Source organism: Mastacembelus armatus, chromosome 14, assembly GCF_900324485.2.
Source record: "Mastacembelus armatus chromosome 14, fMasArm1.2, whole genome shotgun sequence".
Classification (NCBI taxonomy): Eukaryota; Metazoa; Chordata; class Actinopteri; order Synbranchiformes; family Mastacembelidae; genus Mastacembelus; species Mastacembelus armatus.
The window spans coordinates 6,022,388-6,036,428 of NC_046646.1; the positions used below are offsets into that span (position 1 = coordinate 6,022,388).

General features: G+C 40.6%; 1 protein-coding gene across 1 annotated transcript; it reads left to right on the forward strand.

The window, feature by feature from the left end:
* The first annotated feature begins 10,619 nt into the window (after positions 1–10,619).
* rnft1 (ring finger protein, transmembrane 1) lies at positions 10,620–14,027 on the forward strand. Its single transcript, XM_026327512.1, has 9 exons — positions 10,620–10,808; positions 11,335–11,789; positions 11,867–11,943; positions 12,030–12,130; positions 12,218–12,371; positions 12,479–12,637; positions 12,716–12,781; positions 12,861–12,962; positions 13,046–14,027. Exons 1-9 carry the CDS (start codon positions 10,783–10,785, stop codon positions 13,178–13,180), a joined length of 1,275 nt encoding a protein of 424 aa, XP_026183297.1. The 5' UTR covers positions 10,620–10,782; the 3' UTR covers positions 13,181–14,027.
* The last annotated feature ends 14 nt before the right edge of the window (positions 14,028–14,041 follow it).

Here is a 14,041-nt window from a genome sequence, read left to right on the forward strand (position 1 = left end):
ATGAGGCATAGTCAGTCATTCAAAGTATGTTTCCCAGATAGTGAAATAAGCCTTTCATGCTTGAGAGGTCTACCTGTGACAGGGTATTTTTGTCCCTGCAACTATTCATGATCTGCATGATCAGTTTTTTTTTTTTAAGTTTATTAATGTCACCATTTTGGCTATGTGTGAGACAGTCATGATTTAAACAAAGGAAAGGGATGAAGTATGCACCCCAGGACCTTGACGTAAATGAGATAAGAGACAGTAAGTGTGATATAGCGTCAGAGTACCTGGGTATAAGGAGAGCGCATCAGAGAATGCAGAGCCTCTTTTGCATTCACTACAGACCGACAGAAGTGGCACACAGTGAACCAAGCATACCACCACCATGCCCCTAGGGAGCTGCTGCTGCTCTCGCCCAGGAAGAGGAGACGCTCGGTGTCCTCTGCTGATGAGCAAGCATGATTTTATTAAACAAAAACAGGGAGCTAGGGAGACAAATGAGAGACAGAGTGACTGTGTCGGAGGGTGGATTTTGTTTTCATTATGCTGAGGACACGAACTCCTTTGGTAGCGTACCATCTGGATATCTGTATACAGGTTTCACAATTGGGTTATTGTTGGTGTCTAGTGTATAATATCTTCTAAACTCAGCACTGTAAATAGAGAAATCCTAACAGATACCGTATCTTTATGTAAAGTTTTATGGACAATAATGATATTCATTATGTGTATATGTCTCCAATGGATGGAAACTGACAAAAATGTATTTATACATATTTATTTTTATGTACCTTGTATTGTCATAAATACATTACTTTCCTACATAATAGCATTTTTCAAGATGGATAGTAGAGTTTGGAGATAGAAAAGGAGATGACACAGGTCCCAGGGGCAGTAGTGAAAAAAGTGCTCAGATATTTTACTTAAGGGAAATAACCAATACTACAATTTATGTAGGTATGAAAATGTTCCCCATTGTCCTGTAATATATGTGAATTGTTGACATTGTGACTTCAACCGACCCATCCCGACAATTCCTCCTATTGCTTTTAATTTTGATGAGCCTATCTGTGTTCTTTGGCTAAGTTGAATTTTCTACTAACTTTGTCCTGATTTCACAACCTTCAGACCCCAGTCTATGAAAGTTAAGATCACAAAGTCAAAGACTGGGATTTGTGGTATTAAAGCAAAAAAAATTTATCAGCTACTTGCTGTAGACAGGAAGGCATTAAGTTAAGTCCTGGCCCTGATTCACTGTGGGTGGAGGTGTCAGTGGATGCCAAGCACAGTTGTGGATCCTCCTTCTATTCCTGCAGGCTCCTGCTGGGCCACACAGTATCCATCCACTGCAGTAATTAAACATAGCCCACAAGTACACACACTGACACACACACACACACATCCACAAATGCACTAATTGCAGGCAGGAAGCATCCGAACTCATTATAGGCCAAATTAAAGCAATCAATTGAAACTAGAGACCAGCAGAGAGGAATTCTTTCATGGGGGCCTGATCCCTATAAAGACCACACAGACTGTGTCGACTATATGACTAAACAAAAGCATGCCTACTGACCAGCATCTGTCACACAGTCAGCCTGTTCATCACCTTCACAGTCAACTAATGGCATGTACTTACAAAGGATGCAAAGACATTTCAGCAATTCCATGCTGTATGTGAAACTCTTCAAACCCATTTACGAGACAGAATTATGTTCCTCGAAGCGCCAACAAAAAAATCTCTTGGCTGACACAAGTGGCTACATTGCTGCACACATCTGCAAGGCATTTCCTACTCCAGCGCCTCCCCGAGTTTCTTTCTCACTTTTCTTGCTTTGCTTTTCTCCAACACAAATACACACACCAGAGGGGATCAAAGTGTCGAACATCATGGAAAAACCAAATGTGGCGGGTGGGTTAATGCTTTCTGTTTGTCTCTGTGTTTAGCACAGGACGCTGGAGAAAATGAACATATCTGCCAAAATCAGCCTCTGCATCTCTACACAAGCCTGCTTAAGGCAGAGCATGAGCGAATCCAATTCTAACATTCCCTGTGTTTTTGAAAACACATCATGCTCCTGTCACCAGCCAGGCCAACTGTTGCTCCATCTCCAGGGCAGATTAGGGAAACTTCTGAGTACTAGGGATTTATTAGGACTGGCATGTTTGCCCAGGCTTTTGGCATCCAGCTAGCAGTGAAAAGAGGATGTGAGGGCAGTGGAACAGGAGGACCTCTGCTGAGATATTACATGCCATCAACAGAAAACACTGTGGTGTCCCTTTAAAGGACAACATCTTTTTACACTGTGTTTAGATTCATTCTGGTGCCTTCGTCACACCGCCTTCTTAACTCTGCTAGTTATAGGTGGTTGTTAAATGCTTAAGAGTTAGGGCAGCAAGGATTCAGGCAATAACAATAAAACCACTGATAAAACATAACCTTCAATTAGAGATAATCACAATAAGCCAACAGTACAGGATAAAAATCCATTTTAGCTAAGCTACTCATTTTATGTATGTTACAGGTTAGTAAACAATTTCAAATGTAAATGTAAACTGTAGTTAAAATCCTGACTCTGGTCACAATGACACTGGTTGTGTAAACATACCAAGACACGCACATTAAGCTGACCGGTGCTATGTGGACATTTAAATGGACATCGTGTTACACCCAGTCTGAGCCACTATAACGAAACAATTATACCACAAGAGCAACAAGATGTGAGCAGCGATGTGTATCCATGGTGAGTGACTAATGCAGTGGCCTAGATCCAGGCTGCACACATCAATCAGACTGACAATTGAGAGGCCGTGCTGTGGCCGATAAGTCTGTTTTTTGTCTATGGAGGATGGGGAGAAACCCATCTATTACAGTAAGATGAAAGGAAAAAGGACGACTGTGCAGCAGCGCCAGTGGCATTGTAACAAACTATTGTGAGTGGATAACAGGCCTGAGAAGGACAAGGAAGAGGAGGACAGGGGAGGTGGGGCGTATTTTGAATAAGCAGCAGCACACAGAGGTCACAGTGAAACAAGTGTTCTCACCTTGAGTGTATTGTGAAAAGATGCACAACATTAATCAGCTCTTCACCTCGCTCTGCAGCTGATAATAGGGATTTATGTTTGGTAAACCAGTAATTTCTGATGACTTGAACTGGCTGATTAAGCTCAATCACCTATAAGAAGAAAACATCCATGTTTGTATATTACATAAACAATATATCACAGTGTTGGCCTGCATTACTTTCTATTGTTGAGTTTCACATTTGCACTTAAAAATTATATTGTTTACACTCACTTAGTAGCAATAGCTGTGTAATATCATCTCCTGTGCTCAAGCAGTGCCTCTTTACATCACTGATCATAGACTACCACCTACTGGATGTTGAAAGAAATGATGACTGGTGGTAAGTAAGAGAAAGACTCTGTCCTTCAGTGTCTTTGATGCTCTGCAGTTCTGTATTTATGATGCATACTCTATAAGTTGAAGACTTGAGGTAATATTTGATGTCAGTGCAGGCAGTGACCCTGCCTTTTATGTCTGTATATAATGCCCTAAGAAAGGCCTAGCATACTATATAATAGCACTATAACAATGGGGACATGTTCACAGAAAGTATGATACAATCAGTATATAACAATCAGTCCCTTGGGGTAAACAGTAATGTAATAAATTCTACATTTAATATGTTAATTTAATACCATTTTAAGCCACGTCAAACATACCTGGGATGGGATGTAATCAGACAAGGCAGTAATATATTGCTAGAGTCAAACATCATGTAGAGATACAATCTAAAGCCAATCTGTCCAAAAAGTATGCCTATAAAATTGCCATCTCATCAGCCTAAATCAAAATGATTTACTTCATGCAGGATTTATGCCTGCTGGAAAGGTGAATAAACTGTAACATGCATACACATGAAGTATTACACAGAATGGATAAATGTAGAAATTTTAGCAGCATTATGGCAGAGCCTACATTACAATTTCTTAACTGAATCCCAATAAAATTAACGATTGACATTAACGGAAATCTTCTCAAGAGACGACAAACATGTCACCAGCCTTACAATGTGTAATGTTTTTTTTTTTTTTTTTTTTTAAAGTCCTTCCTTTCTGCAGCACACATGTGGTTTCTAGACCAGGGCGCACACACTCTGAGACACACACAAACACCAGACAGACTGCAGACTCCTCTGGGGACATGCAGCCATAAATCAAGGCTGCAGAGGAGAGGACTGTGCCTCCCACACACTCATTGTGGGCACAGGAATTCTTCCCCATTGACATAATGTGGACAAGTGTGCAGAGTATATGTTATTTGCATTTGCTTTTGCATTTGTTTGTCTTTATGCTTCTCATTCAATGAAAAAAATATAGCAAATTAGGTATTTATGCTTTGGCCAAATGTTGCCAACTAAGTTAATAATAATTAGCTGGTTGTATTGAGGTCTATAAACTAATGATGAGGGAATGTTTTTAGCCAGTTAAACAAATAACTCACAGTGAAGTAGGAGATTATGATAGAGTGAATCAAGCGTATACCCAGCTGTAAGCATGTCAATACAAAGGAAACTCACTCAGCAGCTTAACTGAAACACACTCTCCATGATAACTGCTCCTGTAAATTAGCACACCCCTGTTGATAGAAACTCTATAGCAGCCCTGTGACTCACTGAGTTATTGCAGCAGAAACAACACGCTGGGGCACCTGAAAACTCTAAATCTTGTTGCGGAGACAGAAGCAGGAGCTACAGGATCTTCTCCAGCTGTTTGCTCAGACAAAGAGCATTGCTGTCCGCCTCGCCAGAGCCGTTTGACCAAACATAAAAGCGGATGAAGAGTGCAAATAGCTATCTGTGTTTGTGCTGATGGCAGCACTGCACATGTACATAATGCATAATACAGTTTTTACCTATTTTCTCATCACTGAGCTCCTTTTATTGATATTTGTTATTACCCAAACCTGCATAATAACTGGGGGATATTTCTGCTATTTTTCCTTCATCTTTTACAAAATAAATATTAATTAAATAAAATCCCTGACTGCAACAAAAGTCAATGAATACAGATTTGGGTGAATATACTTCTAGGAACTCTTACCTGGTTTTATCCTAAAGACTTTACATCAGTAAAAAATGACTGATTATAAACTAAGACAGCTCCATCTTCTCTAAAGCGAGGCCCACATAAGCATCAAAACATGAGGTAAGTGGAGACCCAGAGTGTCCTTTTATACATAGGCAAGACACCACAGATCTTTATGTTTTATCTTGTTTGCATTTTCTAGTTAGTATTTAATTACAGATTAACTTTTCCTTTAAAGGCAAACATACCATAATGAGAAAATAATGTAGTAAGCAAACCACAAACTTTTTCACCCATCTTTAAATCTGCAAAGATTATTCGTGTAGCTGAAACTTCATTTCAGACAAAAATATAAACATTTATGTCACAATGAAAAACATCTCCTACTTGGCAAACGTATAGATAATTTTTACAATACTTTTGATTGAATTGTGACAGTGAATGCATACATGAAAAGCAAATACAAATAATGTAATGTATTCCCCTGTTTTGTGTTTGATTTGTTTTCTGTAGGCATCTTCCACAGGGGAGGGGTGGTATGGGTTTCCTGGTAGGGGTGCAAGTTTCGAGTCTTTGGTAGTCTGCTACATTAATAAATATGAATCAGTTAATCCCTGCCACTTCTTTCTTTCTTGGATGGCAAGGAGGTGCATTTGTTTTATTTTATGTGTGGCCCTTTAGGCCCTTCAGAAAGTCTTTAGCTATCACTACTTAGTGAAGGAAACAGGTACTATAGTACATGTTCTGAGTTGCAGTGCAGAACACAAGGACATGCACTGTTAACTGTTTATATGCTCTAATCAATGAAGTTACTAACAGGAATGAACTAATTAATCATTGGTATCCTTAGTTTCTTTATGTAACTGTTTATGGACACATCATGGTCTGTTCTTCTTGTCAAATGTATCATCACATTATCAGTTTCAGACATTAGCCTTGCACCTGTAGACAATGATAATCTAAGCTGTTCAATTTCACTTCAAATACCACAAAGGTCTGCTGGGTGGGATGGAAGGGTCATCTCAAGTCCTTCATCTCAAATGTCTACATATTAAAGGATTACTGATGCATTAAAGTAACATGTATATGATGTATATGTACATACAGACACACACAGACAGAGACAAACACAGACAGAGACACACACAAACAAACACGCACGCAGACACACACACGTACAGCAGCATATACGCAAGACAGCACTGTGCCGTCTTTGGTAGCTCCAGTAAGATATCAGAGGAAGCAATAGCTGGCAGCATGCTCAGAGAAAGGAAGGGGAAAGGATGACGGGGGATATACAGAGTCTGTCAGAAGTGATGTCAGGTCACTGCTCTCCTCATCTGCTCTCTGGCAAGCTCCATTCATCTTGGCAGATAGCAATTTATATGTCAAGTTAACCTTCCTCCGCACACTGCTCCGATATCTTGACAGGGGCTGTACAACTCCACTGACAATTCTATAGTGCAATAACACAATTACAGGGCACGAGACAGAGCTGGGTAACAGCCCTCACAGCCGTACTATATTAACCTTCTTCCACCACAATGGCTGACTCCATGCTCACACTGTGTCGAGGCAATGTCAAGACAGACAGAGAAAACAAAACCTCTAACAGAAACAGGTCAAAGGGCTGCTGCTAAAATCCTTCGAGTCTTAGCTCCCATTTTGTGAAAACAACTCAATATTTTATCAGTTTATAGGTGATGTTTGTATAACTTTCTTGGATCCACGTGGATTTCAAATCTAAAAATTTCATTTGTCAGCCACTGAATTCTCAAAGCTCAAAAAAATATTATGAACAAGATCAAGCAAAAAAAAAAAAAGTACCATACAATAATACAGTCACAGAAGGTAACAACATACACATTTTATAGTAAAATTAAATTTAAAGTAACATATATCTACGTTACTTTCTGCTTCTGCTCAGTATTTTAAGTACTTCATGAAAAAGGCAAAGATTAGACAAAATTTCTAAAAATGCATAGCAGACCCTTCTTTCCTACCACTGTGTCGACCTGCAGAAGGTGAACTGAACCCTCTGCTGGAAATCACTGGACTAACACCTGCCTGTACCTGAACTACAGTAACTACACTACCAACTGTAAGAGTAAAATGCTTTAGTACTTACACATTAAATAAATTGCATAGTATATCAGTCACAAGTGTAATTTTGAAAGTTGTACTTGTAATGTAATGTTTAAAACACACACAGCTGTGGAATTTATGGTTCTGATTTGTAAAAGAGACTGTTAGGAACAGCAACCTGTTATCTCAGGTTAAAACCCAGTGCAGGGACTGAAGGGAGTGTTAGTGTGCAGCATAATTCAACAAGCACAGTCACAGAGAAGATTATGGGAAGTTCGAAAGTGGTTTCAGCCTCTTCTGCTTTGATTCTTACACTTTATTACACTGTGGGAGATCACTGCAGTTGCCTTTAGCTGCAGGTGAGCACGAGCAGGCAGGCAGGATTGTTGGATTTAGAAAAAAAGATGGCTGGCCAAGGGCCCAGAAGCACCAGGCAATAGAGGAAGTCTAATAACATGTTCATACTTCAAGCATGATGGCTCACTGCCTGAGTGCAGGAGGAGAATCAAACAGCCAGATCAGTTCATATTCCTCCAGTTCCAGTTCACTGCACACATGCAGTCAGACTAACTAATCAAACAAACCCTCAAACTTTAGTGAAGCAATTCAGGTAAAACTCACTGGCCCATACAGATTAGCTTCAATCTACTGTAAACATAAGTATTAATACTCACTATTTTTTGATCACTTGAAAAGTTTCAGCATGTAGAGTACAAATATATTTCATTCCAAGTTCAAAATGGTCATATACATTACACGTCCAAAAGTAGATTAGTTAGAAACACTGTTTAATCCCTTGGCAGGGAAATTCAGGTGTTAAGAAAGTAATGACATGGCCTTAGAGGTTGTAGATTTGACACAAAGAACCTGCATTGCTTACTGATCGGGGGTGATGTTTAAAATACATGTATTATTATGTATTGCAGTTGTATTATGGGAATTGTAGGATCCAGGCTTTGTTGAGCTAAGTTGTTTTAGGTAACAAAAGTCAGGACATCTGCTGCTTTCATTTCAACCATTCTTTTTTTTTTTTTTTTTGTCTGGGAAGGCTTTCTACAAAATCTTTTTAACCTAACTTGCTCCCACTCAGCTACAAGAGCACAAGGGCCATCCATCCATCACCCACCACTTACAGTGGAACATCCACGGTAGGAGGAAGTTAGAAAACCTGGACAAAACACAGACACTGGGAGAACAAGCAAACCCTACACAAAAAGGCCACAGGGTCAAAGCATCAAAAGCGATACAGTAGAGCCACGTCTTTTTAAAACCTGGTGCTTACACTACCCACAATCCATCTAGACTGCCAACAGTTGGCAGGGAGTCAGAACTCTTTCTCTTTCTGTACACAGTAGAAACAATGGCTGAGATGAGATACACCTGAAGAAAAATTCAGGATATGTACACAGTTGTTTTCCCTATTTCTGTTGATTCTGTTTATTATTTGGATGGTCTTTGGATATAAAAATGGATGGGGGCTGCAAATAAACACCCTACGTACACATTACATTTGTTGCACTACTTATATGTAAGAATGTTTATCTGTATTGTCTCCATTTAATAATAAAAAAAAATCACTTTTTCCTAAACCTCCAGAATTATTGTCTTTCATATTCAGACATACACAACATTTTATACAACAATCTTAAGACTCCAGTGCACCTTCAGTAGCCACATTACATTCATTATCAACAACCACAGCATTTACGGCTGGTCACAGTGGGAAGAATATCTAGATGATTTCAACATAAGCCATTAAATCTGCCAAATCCTGTACCTACAAAGTCAGAGAGATCAGTAGAGATCACTGGTGACCAGAAACACATAAATATCCTGCTATGAATATTTGCTGCGATATATTAAATATCTAACTTAGATGCTGTCAAAAGTTTATTTCACTGTAAATTCAATATTTCAGCAACAGCAAGCACAAAGTGAACACAAAGAAACTTTTGAACTACACTGATATTCCAGGCTTTTACTTTGTCCATAGATAAGATAACATAAACTTTATTAATCCGCAATGGTAGGTTCAAGACATAGTAACGACATCTCCTGAAAACAAATCAGGCCATTATTTTGAAAGTGTGTGTGTGTGTGTGTGTGTGTGTGTGTGTGTGTGTGTGTGTGTGTGTGTGTGTGTGTGTGTGTGTGTGTGTGTGTGTGTGTGTGTGTGTGTGTGTGTGTGTGTGTGTGTGCGTGTGTGTATGAATGAAGGACCTTCCTGGAAAAAGGTGTAGGTACCCTGACTAAACAAAGGGTAAAAACTGTCTCAGACCCAAAGCAAAACCAATCAGCTGTCATGTCTGTGAAATGATACATTTGGACTGGCTGACTAATGTCAAAATGAAGGCTCTTTACATGACAAAACAGAGTAAGTGTTACCATTGGTAGTAATTAACAATACCTCTTTTTCACAGAAGGCATTTTGACTCATCATAGTGGAGGAATCACAGGTTTGAATAAAGACAGGTTCAGGTGCTTTCAAGTGTCCCAGTACATTATACCATGACAGCGTCCTCGCGTGTTCTGTAATACCAGGACCCTGAAACTTACTTGGTCTATACTAAATTTTGCAGTATCGCACACCTGTAGTGTCTTCAGTGATGGTGCTACTGAGATATCTGGCCTTCCTGGCTGCCAACAGACCACGGCACACGCTGAAAGTTTTGGTTGCCACTCGGTTATTAAGAAAATGATGTAGGCCTCACCTGAAAACCAGGTATGATTAGCTTAGCTTTCTTCAGGGCCTCTTCCGGTTTAACACCATGCACTGTGCCTTTACCCTTACCCTGACACCCCTGCCCTCTGGCGGGCTATTAAATAAGACCTGCCCCTTTGAGAATGGTAACCAATCAAAATGAGAAATGAAAACCTGTGGGCACGACATCTCTAAGATATACGGTAATCAACATATGATGAGCGTATAAAAGACGGTAGGGTCGCATGGACTGAACTAGCCACCTTTATAATGTTTTGTAATTAGGTCCAGGAAGCAGCCAAACAGAGCACTAATATGACAAACATATTTACATCTATTTATATCTACATTTAACACTGAAAGTAATTTGCAGTCGCAGTGAAAACAATAATATTGCAATGTTATGACTTCGCCTACGGTTTACATCGGAAGTGAACTATGCGAAGGAAGCAGCCTAATAACATTCGTGTCAGAATGATTTGTGAAGCAGGTTATTGCGTTTTAAATGACTCATGCTTCATAAGAATGAGGCTTCAAGCCGCTGTCTTACTCAGGGTACACATCCAATATTACTCAAGGGACAGGGCCAGATAAGTCCCATCGGACTGTAGCATAATGGGTCAGATTTGTTGGGCCTGTTTTTTAATTGTGTTAATTGTCCTATTTCACTTTAAATTTCCATGAATATGAAAGTCATTTTAAAATGCTCCGGTAGGGGGAGCGATTGCAACACTTTACACGTGATATGCCGTAAAAAATCAGCAGGAGTTTGCGACGTCTGTTGTCGTAAACGTCAAAATGCCGAAACAAGCATCTTACGGCTTAGCCTGAAAGCTAACAACTATTGTTTTTGGTTTTCTTTTGCTTTGCTTCCGTTACGTGTTACGTGAATTGTACTAGATGGGGATTAAGCGCTTACCATGAAACTCCGGGTGCAGGTTGACAGGTGAGCTGAAGCCTTTACAGTGTCCTGAGAGAAAACATCTGTTAGCTGCTACAGCTGTGTTGGAAATATCCAGCTGCGTTTCTGCCTCTGTCACTGTTTGACTTTATTGACTGGAAAGGGCTGAAGCGTCTCACCGTTGTTTTCTCGCTGTAACGTTAATATAAAGACTGCGACTATTGCAGCGAGTCGCGGTAACCTTTGACTTGATAATCAGGTTAATTTAAGGCTAATCCAACATGTGCTCTTCTAAAGACTGTCATCGTTATTCGTCAGGCTGGCAGATTGAAATGTTCGACTGAATATTATTATAATGCATTGAATTACATTTGCTGTATAAAAAACTATACACAGTGAGCTAAGCTGGTCATTTAAACTCGGAGGCCTTTTTATCCAAAGACAACTGCAGGTCCAATGAGTGATCCTCAAATGTGTAACTAAAACTGACTTGTGGTCTCATCACGTGATAACACAGCTGGTGTCGGGCACATTGTGACTGAGGCTGCAAATGTTGTGTCTTGTGTTAAAGGAGTGATTCGAGAAGAGCACTGAAACTGAGGGAGTCTCCTGCTGTAATGCAGCCTAATTCAAGTGAGCGGGGCGCTCATGCAGGAAAGAGTTTATCTCTGACGTTGCAACCAGAGCTTCTGACCAGGACACCAGCCCCTGGTGCCAACCCTGAGAGTGATGAGGTGCGGGTACCTATAGGCAGCGGGTCTGGGGAGTCCAGTGGAGGCCCGTCATCCCGGAGGTCCAGAGTCAACTCCCATGGTCACTCACATTCACATTCACATTCACATGGACATAATCGGCCGCAGCACCACTCCCATTTGGAGCCTGAGCTTGACCCACCTGACTCTGATCTGGACTCTGGAGAACCCAGCGCTTCCTTGTCTGAGCTTCGCTGTCTCTTCCGCTGGCTACAGAAGAGTCTTCCATTCCTTATCATACTGTGTGCGAAGCTGGTCATCCAGCATGCTCTCGGTAAGTATGAGTTAGGCAAACAGCATTCTTGCAACATCAAACACAAGACAACCTGCCATAATCTCTTTATTTACCAGGTCTAGCAGTTGGAGTTGGTCTCTTCATAACTTTTTTGTATGTGAATAAAAGCATTCAAAGTCAAGTCTTTCTTCAGGTGAGTAGAGAATGAAAAGCCATTGATTCATGATGTGTATGATCATCGCTGCTGGACTGCTACACCACAAATTTGTGTATCCTCAGGATCGTCACTCAAAGCTGCAGTGTATATGGCTGCTCCTCTTCCTGACCTCCTCCACTCTCCTGCTTTACTACACCTTTGCCACTGAGACACTTCACTATTGGTAAGACCATCCTTATTGCAGTCCACTAAACAGCTAAACCTGAACTGAAGTCTAATGTGCTTATACTGAATGTTAACCTCCTTCCAGCCTCATCTTCCTCAGCCCAACTATTGAGCCGCTGGGTGTCTGGGAGGTTCTATGGGCAGTCGGCATCACGAACTTCATTATTAAGTTCCTCTTTATGGGAGTTAAGTGCCTTATTCTGCTACTGCCATCGTCACTAGTGACCTACAAAACTCAGGTATGACCAGTGGATTGCTTCTTGCTGATTAAGAACAAATATCTCTGTAACGCTGTCCCCTGGCAGCATTGGTTCTGTCGTAAATCTTCATGTTTTTATATCTCTAGGGGAGGTGGCTGATGCTGACTGAGGAGCTGGGTCAGGTCCACCAGGCCATGGCACCTGTTTCACTGTGGTTCCGCTACCTGGTCACCTACCAGGAGGCTGACGGGACACTTGGACTCACATTGGGGGTCCTGCTGGCTTTACTCTACCTCGTTCTGAAGGTGTGATTGCTGAAACGTAAATCTTTCATGTTGATAAAACGATGGAAGTCAGTGTGTTTACTTGTTTCTCTCTTTTAGCTTTTAGGATTGTATGGACAGTGGAAGTCTCTACTGAAAACTGTGAGGATATTTCTGAAGGGCGAGGTGAGTGGTGAACTTGTTTGTTCAACAGTTCATGTTCAGAGCCAGAGTGTGTCAGGCTGTTTATTTTTTTGTTCCCCAGCATACAGGTACAGCCGCCACTAGGAGTCAGTGCAGCGAGGCTGGTGATGTCTGCCCCATCTGTCAGGGAGAATACAGGGAGCCTCGAGTTCTTCTCTGTCAGGTAAAACCACACTGAAGGGCCCGTCGTACCATTCATACACAGTAAGTGCAGGGCATACTGATAGCTGTTCCTTCTCTGTGTAGCACATATTCTGTGACGAATGCATCGCTCTGTGGTTTAACCGGGAGAAGAGTTGTCCTCTCTGCCGCACTGTGATCACAGAGAAGGTCTACAAGTGGAGAGACGGCGCTACATCTCCACACCTGCAGATTTACTGACCGTTAAGACACAGGAGGGGAGCTTCTGAGTGCAATGGTGTTAGCTTACATTTGGTATGTGATTTTCTGCAGCTGTCAAACTACACTGACAAAGAATGCTGTACACACTGTTTTATTAATCAGTTAGGGCTTTGCCCACTGTGGGCTGAGGTCAGTAAGGACGCAACTTGCATCTACAGGCATGTTTCTGGCTTATTTACCAGTACATCCTTACTTGTAACTTGCAGACTGAACTGAAAGCTGAAAGCTGTAATGCCCTCAAGTGTTTTTTGATTTTTCTATATTAAGTCATTTCTTCTTGTGTTGTTTTTATTCAACTTTAATCTTAATATAAACTTTCCTAGTGGGGCAGCAAATGGTTCTCCTTCTACTGTTTCTTCTACTTGTAAATATGGCCATGTCAGAGAAATATATTAAAAAGTATTTTAAAGAGATTTTCCTCTGTTGTAAGTTTGAGCAGACATGCATAAACCTTATCTTTGAAACAGCTTTTCTGATTTGTAACAATAAATATAACAGGCCATGTAAGCAGTAACATCACAGGGTCCAGTAATGGCCTGGTGTTTTACCAACCTGCATCCAGACACTGAGAATCCCAAAGGCAGGATAAGGAATCAGTTTGGACAAAGTTTTCTCTTTGCTTTCAGCTGCACAACTGCTAAAATGAAAAAATGCAACTGAGCTTGTGAGATTGATTTACATGTAAATTATTTTTCTAGAAACCTTGCTTTTGTAAAAAACCAAAGACTGGGAGAAACATCTATTTTATTATGTATGAAAATCATTTCACTGTTATTTTTATCCATTTAGATCCATAAACTATTGAATAAAACTACATTTGACTGATCTTTGTGATTTGTT

What these genes read in the sequence shown, in the direction of transcription:
- rnft1 (XM_026327512.1), top strand. Translation starts at nt 10,783, where the DNA reads ATGAAACTCCGGGTGCAGGTTGACAG. An exon ending in TACTCTACCTCGTTCTGAAG is followed by an intron (nt 12,638 to 12,715) that starts GTGTGATTGCTG and finishes TCTCTCTTTTAG; the next exon opens with CTTTTAGGATTGTATGGACA. An exon ending in CTCGAGTTCTTCTCTGTCAG is followed by an intron (nt 12,963 to 13,045) that starts GTAAAACCACAC and finishes TTCTCTGTGTAG; the next exon opens with CACATATTCTGTGACGAATG.